We start from the raw sequence: 14,205 nt of genomic DNA, 5'->3' as shown, positions 1-14,205 counted from the left end.
AAACAATTTTGGATAGGTCAAACAATTCTCAGAAAAGAAAATCAACTCTAATTCTACACATTTTATAGAACTAACTATAAACATCTATTAACACATCACTAAAACATTGTTGCTTTCGTCTCTACTACATCCTAATAATATTTGCCATAAGTGGTTTTGATCTATTATTAAGTACCTTAATTTTCATTTCATATAGTGTGTTATCATTCAATTCGTTATAAATTTGATGCGTTTTCAAAGATAACACACACTTCGTATCTCAATTTGTTTCACAGTAATCTATATCTCAGAGCTACATGAATGTGACAATCTCTATCATTTTCACATATGGTATACTGACCTGGTCATCATAACGGTAAGTGAGGAATTGTTCTCCCGTGGTATCCTCAAGAAAACTCCCCTGTGGAGAAAGTGCAAACTCGGGCAAGAAGTATGCACCCTGGGATTGCTCTGCTCTTGTCTGTAAAAGATTCAGAAAGGTCACATTACAGCTACTACAAACACAAGTCAAATTTTAAAAAACTATGCATATAATTACAAAGACTAGACATGAACTTCTGGGGGGGGGCCGGGGGGGGAGAAGTGATGTGCTTTCAGGCACAGTATTTCTGGGTGGATACTTTGCTACAGTGGTCTGTGCCGAGGACATGCCAAATGCTTACAGGCATCCAAAACCAAACAAGATGCCTCAATAGCAGAATTGCCTATTAAACAGAAAGATATCATCTCTGGTTATCAATCATCACTGCTGAAAGACACTGTGAAAACAACACTGGAAAAGCAACATTAAGTTACACTTCCTTTTTTCTTATACACTTCACTAGACAGTTACCGGCTGCTGCAGATAACAGGCTTTTGGTTAAATACAGTATATTTATTCTTACAGGAAGATACAGGGACATAGAATCATAGAATAACTCAGCTTGGAAGACATCTTGAGAGCTCATCTAGTCCAGCCTCCTCAAAGTAGGGTAGCCTATGAAACCATGACACGGTGAATTACTTTCCTATCCTGCAGGAAGATAGTACTGCAAAGAAGAAATCAGAAGGGAGTGGGGAATGACTGGAGTGAACACCAGGCAGTGGTCCACATTAGTTCTGTGCGCTATTCAGAACTGGTGAAGAGCATTTGAGAACAGACTGGGGGAGGACAAGGGCCCATTTTGAGCTACAGTGGAGCTAATTCTGTCAGAATCAGAGTCAGTACCTCCAACTGGGCTGTCTGGCACCTGAGCCCTTATTAGACAAATGGCTTTTGCTTAACTGATCCATGCACGTTCAGTAATGATAACACACCTGAAACGTTCCAGACTTGCTGACCCCTTGCTGGTTGAATACTCTGTCGTTGCATTGTTGGTCTAAAGCTTCCCAGATACCTAGCAAATGTACTGCACAGACTTGTATGACCTTATCCCTACTACACTGTAACTCTACCCTGAGAAGCTAATTGGTTGGCATAGGAGAGAGAGTAAGCAATCACCTTTTGAATGCATAATATCGAGTCCAGCTGTGGCAGGGGGAGAGTGGAAAGGACAAGGAGATGGAAATTTCCTTCCAAAAGGGTGAAACCTTTCAGGGAAGAAAATAAGGCCTGAAACATACAAGTTATTGCTGGACATCTCCCAGAGAGACAACTTAATAAATGGGGTTTAATTAAACTGTTTGTTGTATTTTGACATATACATAGTAATTTTACATGAAAGCTAGCAGTTCCCGTCATCCAGTTTCCAGACTATTGGCTAGAACTGTACCAAATATAGGTGTGTAATCTAGTGCCAGATAACAAGAGATTTCAGAAGTAATCCACATAATTTAACCAGTTTGTGGTGGAACAGGAAGGCAAGACCTTCTGCAGATTCTCTCTTGCAGTAAGTTCACTTTCTGAAGTTCACAATTTATCTCATAAAAAGCAGATGACACGTCAGTCACAGTATGGGTCTGGAGAAGCTTACGTTGCTTTTGCTTACTCTGTTCTGCAAAGAAGCTGTCAGCTTCTCAGACTGTAAACCCCATCATTCATGACAGCATTAGATTAACATACTTGTTTTAAATCAAGCAATCTTCATATAAACTAGAAATAGCTTGCAAAGGACATGTCTAGACTAGGGTAAAAGGTCATATTTTAGCATGCAAGACTGAACAAGATTTTAAAGAGGATTTTTTCATCAGGCCTGCATAAGAGTAATTCATGTTCACATCATGTTATCATGACATTTCTGTAAAGCCTATTATAGCAGTGGTTTCACTGGTATGCTTTAGACAACTGACTTTATTTATGCAGAATTAAATAATAAAATATGGAGAATAAATCTACATTTGATAACAATAGTTTCCCCATAAAGCAAGCAAGAGAGGTCCAGTTATGCTTCATGCCGAATCCAAGCTGGCTGCAGCCGATGCAAACCCTGACATGTTAAGTATAACCCAGACATGATACCGGCTGACATAATCTGGCATTTTTCCCCACTGGTTTCCATGGGCTATCGATAGATCCTATGTGAGGGAATATGGCGATGATGTAATCCTATGATTTCAGCACAGGACTAATGGATAAGAGATATGTGCTCTAAATCTCGAGTGGCCTGGGTTAAAGTACTTAACATTTCTACCTCAGTTTCCCCAGGTGTAAAACACCATTACAACACCGAATGACCTATATTAATGGTGTATTGTAAAGTTTAGTTTATATTTGTAACATACTTTGGAAGAGAATAGTGTTAAACTAGCGATTTATAACCATATTTTTGAAAGAGCTGCCTAATTTACAGACAGAAGAGAATCCAAATTATCCCACCCCACTTCTTAGATAAATGTACATATCACACTCTTGCCTAATTTCCCATAAACAAATTTGTCAGTAGGATATGTAGCGATTAACTTGCTTGGGTTTCTCATCTTTCTAAGTTAAACATTTAAAATAGAAAGTCTTTGGACATTCATCAGTATTATGCTTTGAATATAAAAGATGCTAACATGTGAAGTTGAAATAACAATGTAATAAATATGACATGAAAAACTAAGGGCTTCTCTCACACACATTCAATTTTTGTATTAAAAGCTAATGAGGAGCTAGCCACTGGAGAAGCAGAAGAATGCTCGCTAGATTAAGGCAAGCAAAATCTGGCTTCCGAGCATGGAAAAATTCAATGTTAAAGATGAATGTTTTACAAGGTTACACAGGAGGTTACAATGGAAACTGATTTGCTAACTACAGCAACAGGTACTGCTACCTACATAGTATAGCTAAAGTAAGGAAGAACACAGCAAAGCATTTAATTAAAAATCTACTAGGAACACACTATGAGTTGACATGGCAAATCGATATTGAAACCAAATAATTACAGCTGATAAACAACCCAAATCAAGAATTTCATTCAAAAAAATAAAAGTTAGAGCTTCAAACGCGCAGAGTCTCTTTCGTAGAATCATAGAATTGTTTGGGTTGGAAGGGACATTAAAGATCATCTAGTTCCAACCTTCCTGCCATGGGCAGGGATACCTTCCACTAGACCAGGTTACTCAAAGCCCCATCCAGCCTGGCCTTGGACACCTCCAGGGATGGGGCAGCCGCAGCGTCTCTGGGAATCTCTTTTGTATCAAGTCATCAAAGTAGCAGAGAAACCTTTTTTTCCCCTCTAGGTATAGATACCTTCAAATAAGCTGCATCTGTCCAATGCACTTTCATTCATCTATTGTACTGAACACAAAATGTACTGTTTCCACTTAGTCCACTTTATTCCCCACTGACAAACCTACCAATGTTCCTTGTCAGGCTTTTACATTTCTATGTGCACTTTTGCTTAAACATAATTGAAATTTCACCAGTTTGTGGGTTTATAGTATATTTGAGATCATCTCTGAATAACTTAGCTAATCCAATATAAATTCACGTTTTAAACTAAAGACTGAAAGTTTCAGAAAACAATTACATTTCATGCTAGTGTTTTTAAGTCTGTGTAATGGCCAGTTTAATGTTAATAGCTTTAAGTTAAAAGTGTCAAATCATAAGTACACTTAAGATTTAGAACAGGCCTTTTAAACCAGCTTTTATGATCTTAAGAATATGAAGACGGTAGAAGGTGATAATGTAGCCAAACCAAATATAATAACAATAATAATAACTGCATAAGAGTCATTTAAATTAATATATCAGGTAGCAAGGAAGCATATACTACCATACTAACAAAGAAGAAAATTTGAAAGTTGGAAACAGATTGGTATTTGAAAATCTTTCTAGGTATCAGTTAATCAGAAGATGTAATTTATTAGTCAGAAACTGAAAAAACCAAGGTCTCCATGCTACATAATTCTACCTATGTGACCAAGGAGAACTATCCTGATAAGTAGATAATGCATGTAGGTTCTGGGAAGTGTGCAATGGCACTGTTCTTACTCAAAAACTTATGCTCTGAGCACAGCTTTGATCTCATGTTGTGGTTGCTTCCTCACTCATCACTCCCCATCCAAGTGTTTAAAGACTAAATTGCCCTTCCACTTTCAATTGCAGAAGACAAAATGAATAGTTTATATCCAAGCCTCTGATTTTTAGATCTCCGTCCACCAAGTTGCGTGCTATCATTTTTACTACTGCCTGATTTCATTGCTCTGTATGCTACTCTGACTGGAAGCAGCTGCCCAAGTTGAAGTTGCTGGATTTGCTGATTTCAGATTTTATTTTACTACTGAAAGTAAGAGGGATAATTACTGAGTGTTTCCCACCCAATGCTGACTTTAGTAAGTAGCATGGCCGAGTAGGACTGAATAAAAAAGCAGATAAAAGTGGTGTGCAGGACCAAATGCCTACAACAAAGCATACCTGAAGAAGGGGCTTATTTGAAACTAGCTCTAATCAATCCCATGGACTGAGTATCTCTTAGTGACTGAGGCACAGCAGGTGAGCTGCTGGGGCACATCTTCCAGTTCAGCTTGACCCAAAAGGAATACCTCTAGCACACACTACACAACCCAAACTACTTTAACTGTTTTTTTTTTCCTTGATACCCAAGATTCATATTAACTACTGCCATCCAACTCACTTGTAATTACCAAATCAGAGCAATTGCTAAAATGTAGAGTTTCCCTATGACTAAAAGTTACAAATATTAATCAGTGGTCATTCCTTCCAAGGTAAAGATTAACAATTTCATCCAAGGATTTAAACTGTTATTGTAATTTCAGATAAATTAAAAAATGTAGTTTAGTCTACAGTTCTTGGGGATCATTTAATACAAAGGCTATGACAAAGTTCAACTGAATCTCATAATAACATGCCACTATTCTATTTAATCATAGCCACCAGGAGACTGGAAAGTAATTGTTCCATATTTATATATAAATAGCAGCAGCTTTAGAAAGTGAGCTTTCTGCTAGGTCTGAGTTGTGAAGGTCAAGAAGATGAGAAAACAGAGATGGAATGTCTCAAAGTAATTACTTGAATGTAATTAGAAATAAAACACTAATCTCTCAGGCAGAGAGGAATTTTTAATTTTAGAGTTTCTTGGCACCAACAGCCACATTAAGAGAAAAATAAGAACTATGCTCCTATGTACACTTCTTAATGCAAATCAGCACTACCTAGACTTAAATCAGTCATTCCCTAACAAAGCCTGTGTTCTTGCTAAAACTGGGAACATAATGAGAACACACTGTTTTGTGTACTAAAGAAAATGAAAACTTCAAAATTATCTATTTTAGATGCCAAAGATGACAAAATACCACACTCTTCCTGAAACTGCCTCAAAATCCTGTTTTTAAAAAGAGGAACAGAAAAAATAACGGTCCAGTCACCTAAAACTTTATAGTTATGCACAACTGCACTATCCTCCCCAAAGTAAATTCTATTAAAAAAACAAACAAACAAACAAACCAGCACAGTGAAGGTCGTTTGCGTAGTTTGCTTCCCACAGTTTTGTGGTGCTTTTATTAGTTCTTGTTGGAAGGGGAAAATCAGGCAGGGTCTTGAGCGTGTTAATTTCCAAAATCGCTGTTTTAGGGAAAAAGGTGGGAAAAGCAGATAAAGTGAGAAAACCTATCTGCATTCTTAATCACTTGTAAATAGATGTTTGTCAGATTAATATGCGTGGTGAGTCCAATCATATACCAAAATGTGTGCCTTCTGGTTTAATTCAAGTTAAATATCTGTCTACTAAGCTGCTGTAGCATATGATTTACACCCCTGGGAAGTAATATACCAGCTAAGTAGCAGGGCAGTTTAATGGATTTTCAAGGACTCCAGTACAAAAATGCTAGATAGAGCATAGCACTCCAGCTTCACCACAACATGAAGCAGCGTGTCAGCAGATAAACAAAGTCACATTAACAGTTTAGAACTTCAGATATCTCCAGAACAAGCAATCCTGATGAATAAATATCTAGTAAGACTCAGATTAGCTTTTGACATGGCCAAGATTTACAAAAACAACTTCTTAATGCTAGATGCTCAGAAACATTTAAAGACCCTGCAAGTGAACTGAGTTTCCACAGAAGCTGCCAGCAGCTCAGCATTTTTGGAGACCAGGCTAATTATTTAATTATTAATATTAAACTAAGAGGCCAGCATTTCAAACCAGAATTAAACTATAAACATCATTTCTTCTTAAAAAAGAAAAAGGACTCAGCTGAAGTGATGAAAGCCAAGCACTTCTTCATAAAAGAACCCCAAAACACTGAAAATGACTCTCAGGTTTCATTAGGGAAATAAGTGAGAGGACGAGACAACCTGAAAGACTGAATCAAAAGTTCTTGCAGGGACAGAACTCAAGTGTGTGACTCAAGGATTGTTTTTACATGGTGGATGTTCTGTATTAAATGCAAACTTCAGACCTGTCTGATTTCTGCCCCAATCTAATGAGTTTTCCTCTCATCTCTCATTCTAGACCTGTTTAGAACATGCAGAAAAAAAAAACAAGCTTGGGAAAATGTGCCTGTAAATTGAAGATATGTACAAAGATAAGCAAAAGACAATTCAGAATTATTTTGCATAAGCCACCTATTTATGACACAGTAAAATGCTGTCAGCAAGCAACTTAGAAAGTTCAGCTATTGCTTGAATAGTGTCTACCATTGAAAACTGAATTTAAGCTATAACTACAATCATATTCACAACTGCAAGAAAGCACGTGCCTACATCATCTCTGCTGCTCAAACCGAGCCCACCTTGAGCCCATTCAAGCACTAGGAGTCATTCCACTGACTTGGATATGCTTAAGATCATGTCATTAAAGAAACAGTGCTCACTCTAAACCTTTTTTTCATGCTGTAGGTTTGTACAACTTAAAGCCAACACTAAACACAAGAAGGACAATGGAGATAGTAATTTAAAACCAAAATTATCTTTCAGTCTTTTCAAAAGGATATTTCTACCAAAATTTTTCTTGATTAAATATAAATACATTTTCTTTGGCATGGCCTGGGCTGCAAACTGAGATCAACACATTTTGAAAGTCTTTTTCTGTACCTTCTAAAATTTATACTAGTGATTAAGCTTTTGGATATTTATCAACAACTACTTATTTTTACTCTTGCTATGGTCTGGCTAAAAGATGAAACTTTTAACTGAAAGGCTGCAGTAATATTTAGCCAAAATCTCATTTAGTTTCAAAACCCAGCTTAAATATCAACTCTGTTTCATATTTCCAAAAGAAATATGAACCCTGGAGTTTTCTTTCTTCCAATGAAGCTGCTTCTAAAGTCTGTGTTCTGCCGACTCTGCCTTCTTTCCAAAGGATTGATTTGATCTGCTTAATATTTGCTTTTAAATGAGCTGCACTAGCAGACTGAAGTTTCTCCCAATGATATCAATGGCAAAGTTCCCACCGACATCCTTACAGAACCAGGGTCCGAATACATGTGCAGCAGGACAACATCCCTTGCAATATAACCCCATTAGGACTGTGAGTAACACTGTATACTAAATGTTCTCTAGCATTGCATAAATAAGAGCCAAGGTGAAAAATACAGCACTCAGGCGAGATGACCCTAGAGCAGTTCATTTCCAATTATTGTCAGAAAGTTAGTGACTGTGGATCAGATTCTGCTTTCAAAATATGCAATGCCCAATTATTTCCTTAAGTCTTTAGTTTAGCCTTGGGGGAATGGGCACAACAATATCTAGAGCCAACTTAAAAGCAATTTTATAGCATATGGGTAAAACATATAGTATAAAATCTGGGTATTACTATTACCAGTGAGAATAAAGATTCACATACGAAGTGTACAAGCCTATCCTTAAGAATAAGAAAAAAGGTTTGCAAAGATATGGATTCACCAGTAGGGAGAGAAGAAACTAGGTAACAAAAAAAACGCCAGTGATTTTAATCCCTTTCCTCTGTTTTCCTGCCACAGTGGTGGTGCTACTTATATTATTCCTAGCATAGCAGGATGTCTACTTTCTGTCTCCTTACTTAATGCAGCTTCTCAGCATCTGTATGTCAGTGTCAGAAGGCTGAGAGGAGCTGGCAGTATGGTGAGAAGGGACTGTACCTGCTGTATGGAGGAAAAGGGATTCATTCTTGAACTTGTATCTCTTGTATGCAGGATATTTAATATTTCATTAAAAACTTTTTTAAAGTCTTGCGAGCAAGACAAACATCAGTGACTGAAGTCTTTAAAAAGATTTTTTTTATCTGTTCTTCCACCATATGTTCAACTATTCCAAACAAAACCCTCCTTTTATTTTTTATTTAGTAACCTAGTAATTGGTAAAATTTTTGTCATAAATCAAGTCCTTTCAGCATTACTGCAGCATGTTCTCATGGAACTCTACCTGTTATTGAAGGTTTTTAAGGTTCTTTACAATCTCCATAGGAAAAATATGCTGCGGAAGTACTGTCAGCATCCTTAGCAAAAAAAAAAAGTCAGGATAATCTGTAATCTTTTTTAAAAAAGTTTTGTTGCAGTGTCCTTTATCATTAACATTTATCATGATGAAAGAATATGTGGGTTTTTGCCAAACTGACAAGCTGCTAACAACTGAATGGACTTATTTACAGGAAACAATCTTGCTTTTTTATCTATGGACACTACTGCAGCTACAGTAACATACTGGAAGCATAATATTTGAGGAACAGCAGATTTACTTACAAAAGGCGAAAAAGGACCATAGCTTAAGGCTATGGATAATCACTGTCAGAGGCATTAGAATTATAAAGCCCAGCAAATCAACACATGCACTGAATGAAGGTTCATATTGCTTAAGGAGTAAAAGAAAGAACAAAACAAAATGAGAAAGAATACAGTGCGATTCCTTCATTGACCGGTAGGATCCTCTATCATGGAGGAGCAAGCAAGACAACTTAATAGCTTTTGTAGGCCATGCATTAACACAGACTTTAGGATTATTCAATAATAACACAAAAAGTTTGATGGTTGCAGGCATGACATGAATGAGAGGCTGTAGCAGGCTATGGGCTGCTTTACTAGTGAGATAAATAGCACCCAATACATCTGCAAGGGCAACATCACCCTTTTCTTATAAATTACTTCCTTTTCACCCCCTTCCCCAGCATCCAGACTGGATAATTGTTCTAGTAATGCTAAAGAAAGGGTACAAGAAAGGTGTGAATGCTTTAGATGCAACCAAGACCTGCATCTAAATGAGAAGCCTCCATAAAGCTAACATAGAGCAAGAATTGGGGCAGGTGAAACTTCATGGCACGATTTTGTAAGCAATTCTGCACAGCACTTGCAAAACACCCCTTTGTTTTCATTTGGCCACAGTGATATGCCCACACTGACGTGGCTGCAGGATTCAGGATGTAAGGAATTATATTCTCAGCTAGATGTCACCAATTGTTCTACATGCAGGTTTAAACCCGCCAAAGACGACAATACAGGTGGCTAGCAATTCACATATTTATATGTGAGCAAAATGGGACTTATCACATAGTTGGATATTGCAAAAAAATGTTAGTCACCATCAGATAAACAGGCTAGTGATGAGAAAAAGTAGGATACAAGACTTTACACAATACTTAGTTCCTACACAGTATATTTTACAGAGTTAGAAAATACACTGAGTTCTTAACATATAGTATTATAGTACTATTCATCAAGAGATCTCATATGACTCGAAGTTGTCATTATCCTCATTTTACAATGGCTGCTCTCAGGAGAGTCTGGTTAAGAAAGACAGGAGACTCCTGACTCAGATTTTCCTGATTCTTTTTAATTTTAATTATAACATTAATGTTATGATATGTTAGTGTGATTATTTGTATTTAATTTCCTTTTGAGTTTTTTCTTTAATAGTGATATAATTTGAACTGACATAGTAACATGCTTCTCATATACTTCAGTTGAAATTGTGCCTAAGGGCAGTGAAATTCTCATCCATAAGCTGCGTAAGGAAAAAGCCTCTGGCATTCAGAAGCCAAACACCTGCTAGAACTAGTGGCGGATCCAGATTTTTAAGAGAATTCCTGTTGCATAAGGAAAACACAAAGAAGGGAAACGTGTGGGGCAATGGAATGGTATTAAAACCCCGGCACTTGGGGGAAGGGAGGGAAGAATACTAAACCACTATATACTTCAGAGCTAAATACTGAAGACCTTGACATGAAAGATGTTCACGAGCGCAATTATAAACAGACTTCTGTAATGTGGGGAAGGCTGAACAGTGACTCTATCATATATTGCAGGGCATTGCCATGACTTTCATTGCTAATAACAGGGAGTTTTCTCCCAGTGCTCAATCTCAATCCATACGCTTCTGGTTCAGGTGGCAGGGGAAAATTGGCAAATATTCAACCCCCAAAACACCTGCCCTCGCACTAGTAATTATTCTTCATTGCATACTGTATATGCAAAGCTGTCAACAGCAACAGCATGGTGTTTATCATGAACTGAAGAGGTAGATGAAATGTATGGAATTGCTCTGCTACTGTAAATGACTCCAAATTCTCATAACAGAAATAGACATACAAACAGGCAAATTCTCAGCCACCAAGAACTGGAACAATTTCCCAATAAGGAAATACATCTTTGGTGCAACTATTTTGAAGATCAAATGGCCCAAGACTCAAGTAGGAGAACCAAAAGACCATGCAACTAAACAACCTTGACATATTAGGAAGATCAAAAGTTTCTGACAATCAACGCCTACCATCACAAAACTTCTCAATGAATGAAACCTGTAAATACCATACAAACAGGTATAATCCAGTAATACGAAGAATAAGGTGGCAAGAACCCTCCTCAGAAATGAGCCAAATCAGTTTACTGTGGGATGTATAAATATCCCTTTAAAAAAAGAACATACTTATGTCATAGACATAAAGGTCACTCAGATATACTAAAATAACGAAAACTAAAATAACACAAGATGCAAGAACAATCTTTATTGATCAGCAGTGTTTGCTGACCCACTTCAGTGGCTTTCACAAAGAATAAATACACATAGATAAGGCTGTGTAAAGGCTTGTGCATGTACAGATTAACAGAGCGAAATTGCTCAAGTAAATGGAGAACTGTCCTCTGTGGCGCCAGAACTTCTCTTGTATGTTCCAAAGGCACTAATATGACCTGCACAACACCAGCCACAGAACCGGGTGAGGAAATTCTCTGCAGCAAGTTCATCACTTCTTTTTTCTAAAAGATTCGGTCAGTTTAGAGTGTATCAAGGAAAAGGGAATATACTTAATGCATGCATTATTTCCACATTCAATTACCTTCATTGCTAAAATTCCATACATTTTTGCTCTGAACTTGCCTAGCTTCAGATCTAGGCCTTTAGATTGGCCTATAGGGTTTTCCTGTGCTGTATTACACTGCTTTATTATCAGAAATAATTTTATCCCTTTTCCTCAAAAAAAGATGGCAGAGGTGGGGTGTGGTGGCCTAAGAGCACCCACAAATGACCAAAATACTTATAAACACACTCCCAGTAGTGCTGTGCCCTGGAATAGGAGGGCTTGGGCTAACACTGTTCTTCATCCACCTTTTTCAGTGGAGCACTGAGAGCGCCTGCTACCATCTTGTCAACATACCTTCAAAGAGAGACCAGGGGAGAGAGCGTCCCAAAATTCTAGTTACAAAGACAGACCGCCCTGAATAAGAGTGTAAATAATCAAAATGGTTCTCCTCCCTGTTACCTCTAGCTGACGAATCCTTTCTCACCTGAAAAAAAATAGCCTGTAGAGAATGCCACAGCCAGATGCTCACTTTCAGGCTAACTTATGATTTACAACAGCTCAGCACGTGAATGCGTCTAACACATGGTGAGGAAAACGCGATTTTTCCACTGTTAGTTTTCTACCACTTCTGATCATTTTAGTGATATTAACCCAGTTCTTCGTCTGCTCTTCTTTCTCCATTGCACTAAGTCCCTCTGCAGGGTTTACAGACTGAGCAGCCTAGCACGTTGACTCGGTCAGGCACATTTGCACAATAAGGAAGCAGTTAAATGGTCATGGCTCTGCTGTAGGAATGTTGATTTAAGGCTATTAATAAGGCACATGAGGTGAATGCCTTTCAGCCAAGCCAAGCGCCCTCCACATGTGCACACCTGTTTCAGCATGATTTTAAAGAGAAATTCCCGAAAGAAACTGTTCACAGCACACAGTCTCTAAGTCAAACACATTTTTTGCAAATACTGTAGAGCTTTTAAGCTTTTTGTGCTTTACTGATGTCAGAAACACGGATATGCCAACCACCAGGTAAAGCATGCTACTTCCTAGTAAGCCATTTTTCCCTACGAATTTATCTTTGTCTTATTAGCATCTCTGTTGTTATCATCTACCACTTTGAGAACATGGCTTGACTTCCAGCATCTTAATCATTCCCACCTGATCTTCTGCTGCTGAAATGCTTTTCCAGTCCCAGGACCACCGTTCCAACACTGCAATTCACTTCTGCAAGCATGCACCCACACAGTTACATATTTAATTTAGCCTCATTTAAATCTCAGATTAAGTATTCCCTCAGTCCAGTGATGCCAGTCTTGTTATCTTTAATCTATCCATTTTCTCATTTCCTCAGTTTTTCTGGGGAGACAGGGGGTGGTTGTTCTCCAAGTGTAGTTTGCCTTTGTCTCTTGCCAGTGAAAGCATCTCAAGCAGGGCAAGGTTTTAACTGCGTGCTGTATTGAGCCAAACACACTGTCCAGCATTAACAAAGCAAAGGTTGACTAGAAAAAGGTCAGTGAGTGACCAACAAGCGATGTAACAAAAGAAGCAGAAGCACACACCCCCCCCAAAAAAAAGCAAAGTCTCCAAATCAGAAAAGACTAAATACGAAAGAGGACCTACCATTAATCTGAAGATTGTCCTGGTCACAATTAATCTGCTAGCATTAACTGACAGTATTTCTCATGCACGCTTACTAATAAGCCGCCACTAAGCTAACTATGCTTTAGCTGTAAAAAGGCAGAGCAATTAAAAGCTCCTATGACAGGCACTGCAGGCATCTGTTCACTGACAACTTTTAAGACTAATGGTCATTAGTTTAATGACTCTCATTTTTGTTCTTCTACATGATGTGTACAGTAATTCTGCAGGACTGATATGGTAAAGGGGAAAGGGCTCTTACTGAGGTGAGAAAAGATAAACACAGGATCTGCTGCTGGAAAAAATGAGATAAATCCTCTGAATAAACTGGAATTGCTGAAATGTTGAGACACAGCTGAGCAAGTCAGACAATGAAAATAGAAACTGCTAATTCAGAACAGGATGCCTGCTCTAATAGGGATTGTTTCAAAACTACAACTTTATCACTCATTTTCCATGACCAGCAAAGAAATTTCATCAAGCAGTTTTAAAATTATCCAGGTGATTACATAAAAGGCATTCAATGAGCATGACAACAGAAGAAAGATGAAGAATGGAGAACACCAAAGAACATCTGTAATTCAAAGGCAAGACATTCTCTAGTGTTTTGGAATTAAAAAAAAAAAAAAAAAAAAGTATGATGTCCTCTTAAATGCTCTCCATTTCCTTTTAAAATCTTTTAAGCACCAAGTGTCTTCACTGTGATGGATCTCACTAACATACCATTTTTAACCCTCTAATAGTCTGTATTTCAAATCCAACCAGTGGCAAGTATAAGTGATTGAAACAGGTATCACAGAAGGAACATTGAAAGATAGGCCATGCAGTTATACTCCAAGTCACCCATCTCGTATTCTCTTTCGAACAGCTGAAGTTGAGTGAATTGCTTCACTCTGTGCATTACTCTGGGAACTTGGCTACCATATCCACAACACAGGATTTG

The 14,205-nt window shown here is 37.9% G+C and overlaps 1 protein-coding gene across 1 annotated transcript in view; it reads right to left on the bottom strand.

The window, feature by feature from the left end:
• ADAMTSL3 (ADAMTS like 3) overlaps window positions 1–14,205 on the bottom strand; it is a gene marked incomplete at its 5' end in the record, with an annotated part of 185,190 nt that overhangs the window by 154,949 nt on the left and 16,036 nt on the right. The window contains one exon of the mRNA XM_082488623.1: window positions 341–460. Coding sequence (XP_082344749.1) covers window positions 341–460 — 120 coding nt within the window. The remainder of the gene's footprint in view (window positions 1–340; window positions 461–14,205) is intronic.

The sequence above is a fragment of the Vanellus vanellus genome, assembly GCF_965231255.1.
Source record: "Vanellus vanellus genome assembly, chromosome: 11".
NCBI lineage: Eukaryota > Metazoa > Chordata > Aves > Charadriiformes > Charadriidae > Vanellus > Vanellus vanellus.
Note: the sequence above shows the minus strand (reverse complement) of the source record. Positions and strands in the feature narration are given on the sequence as shown.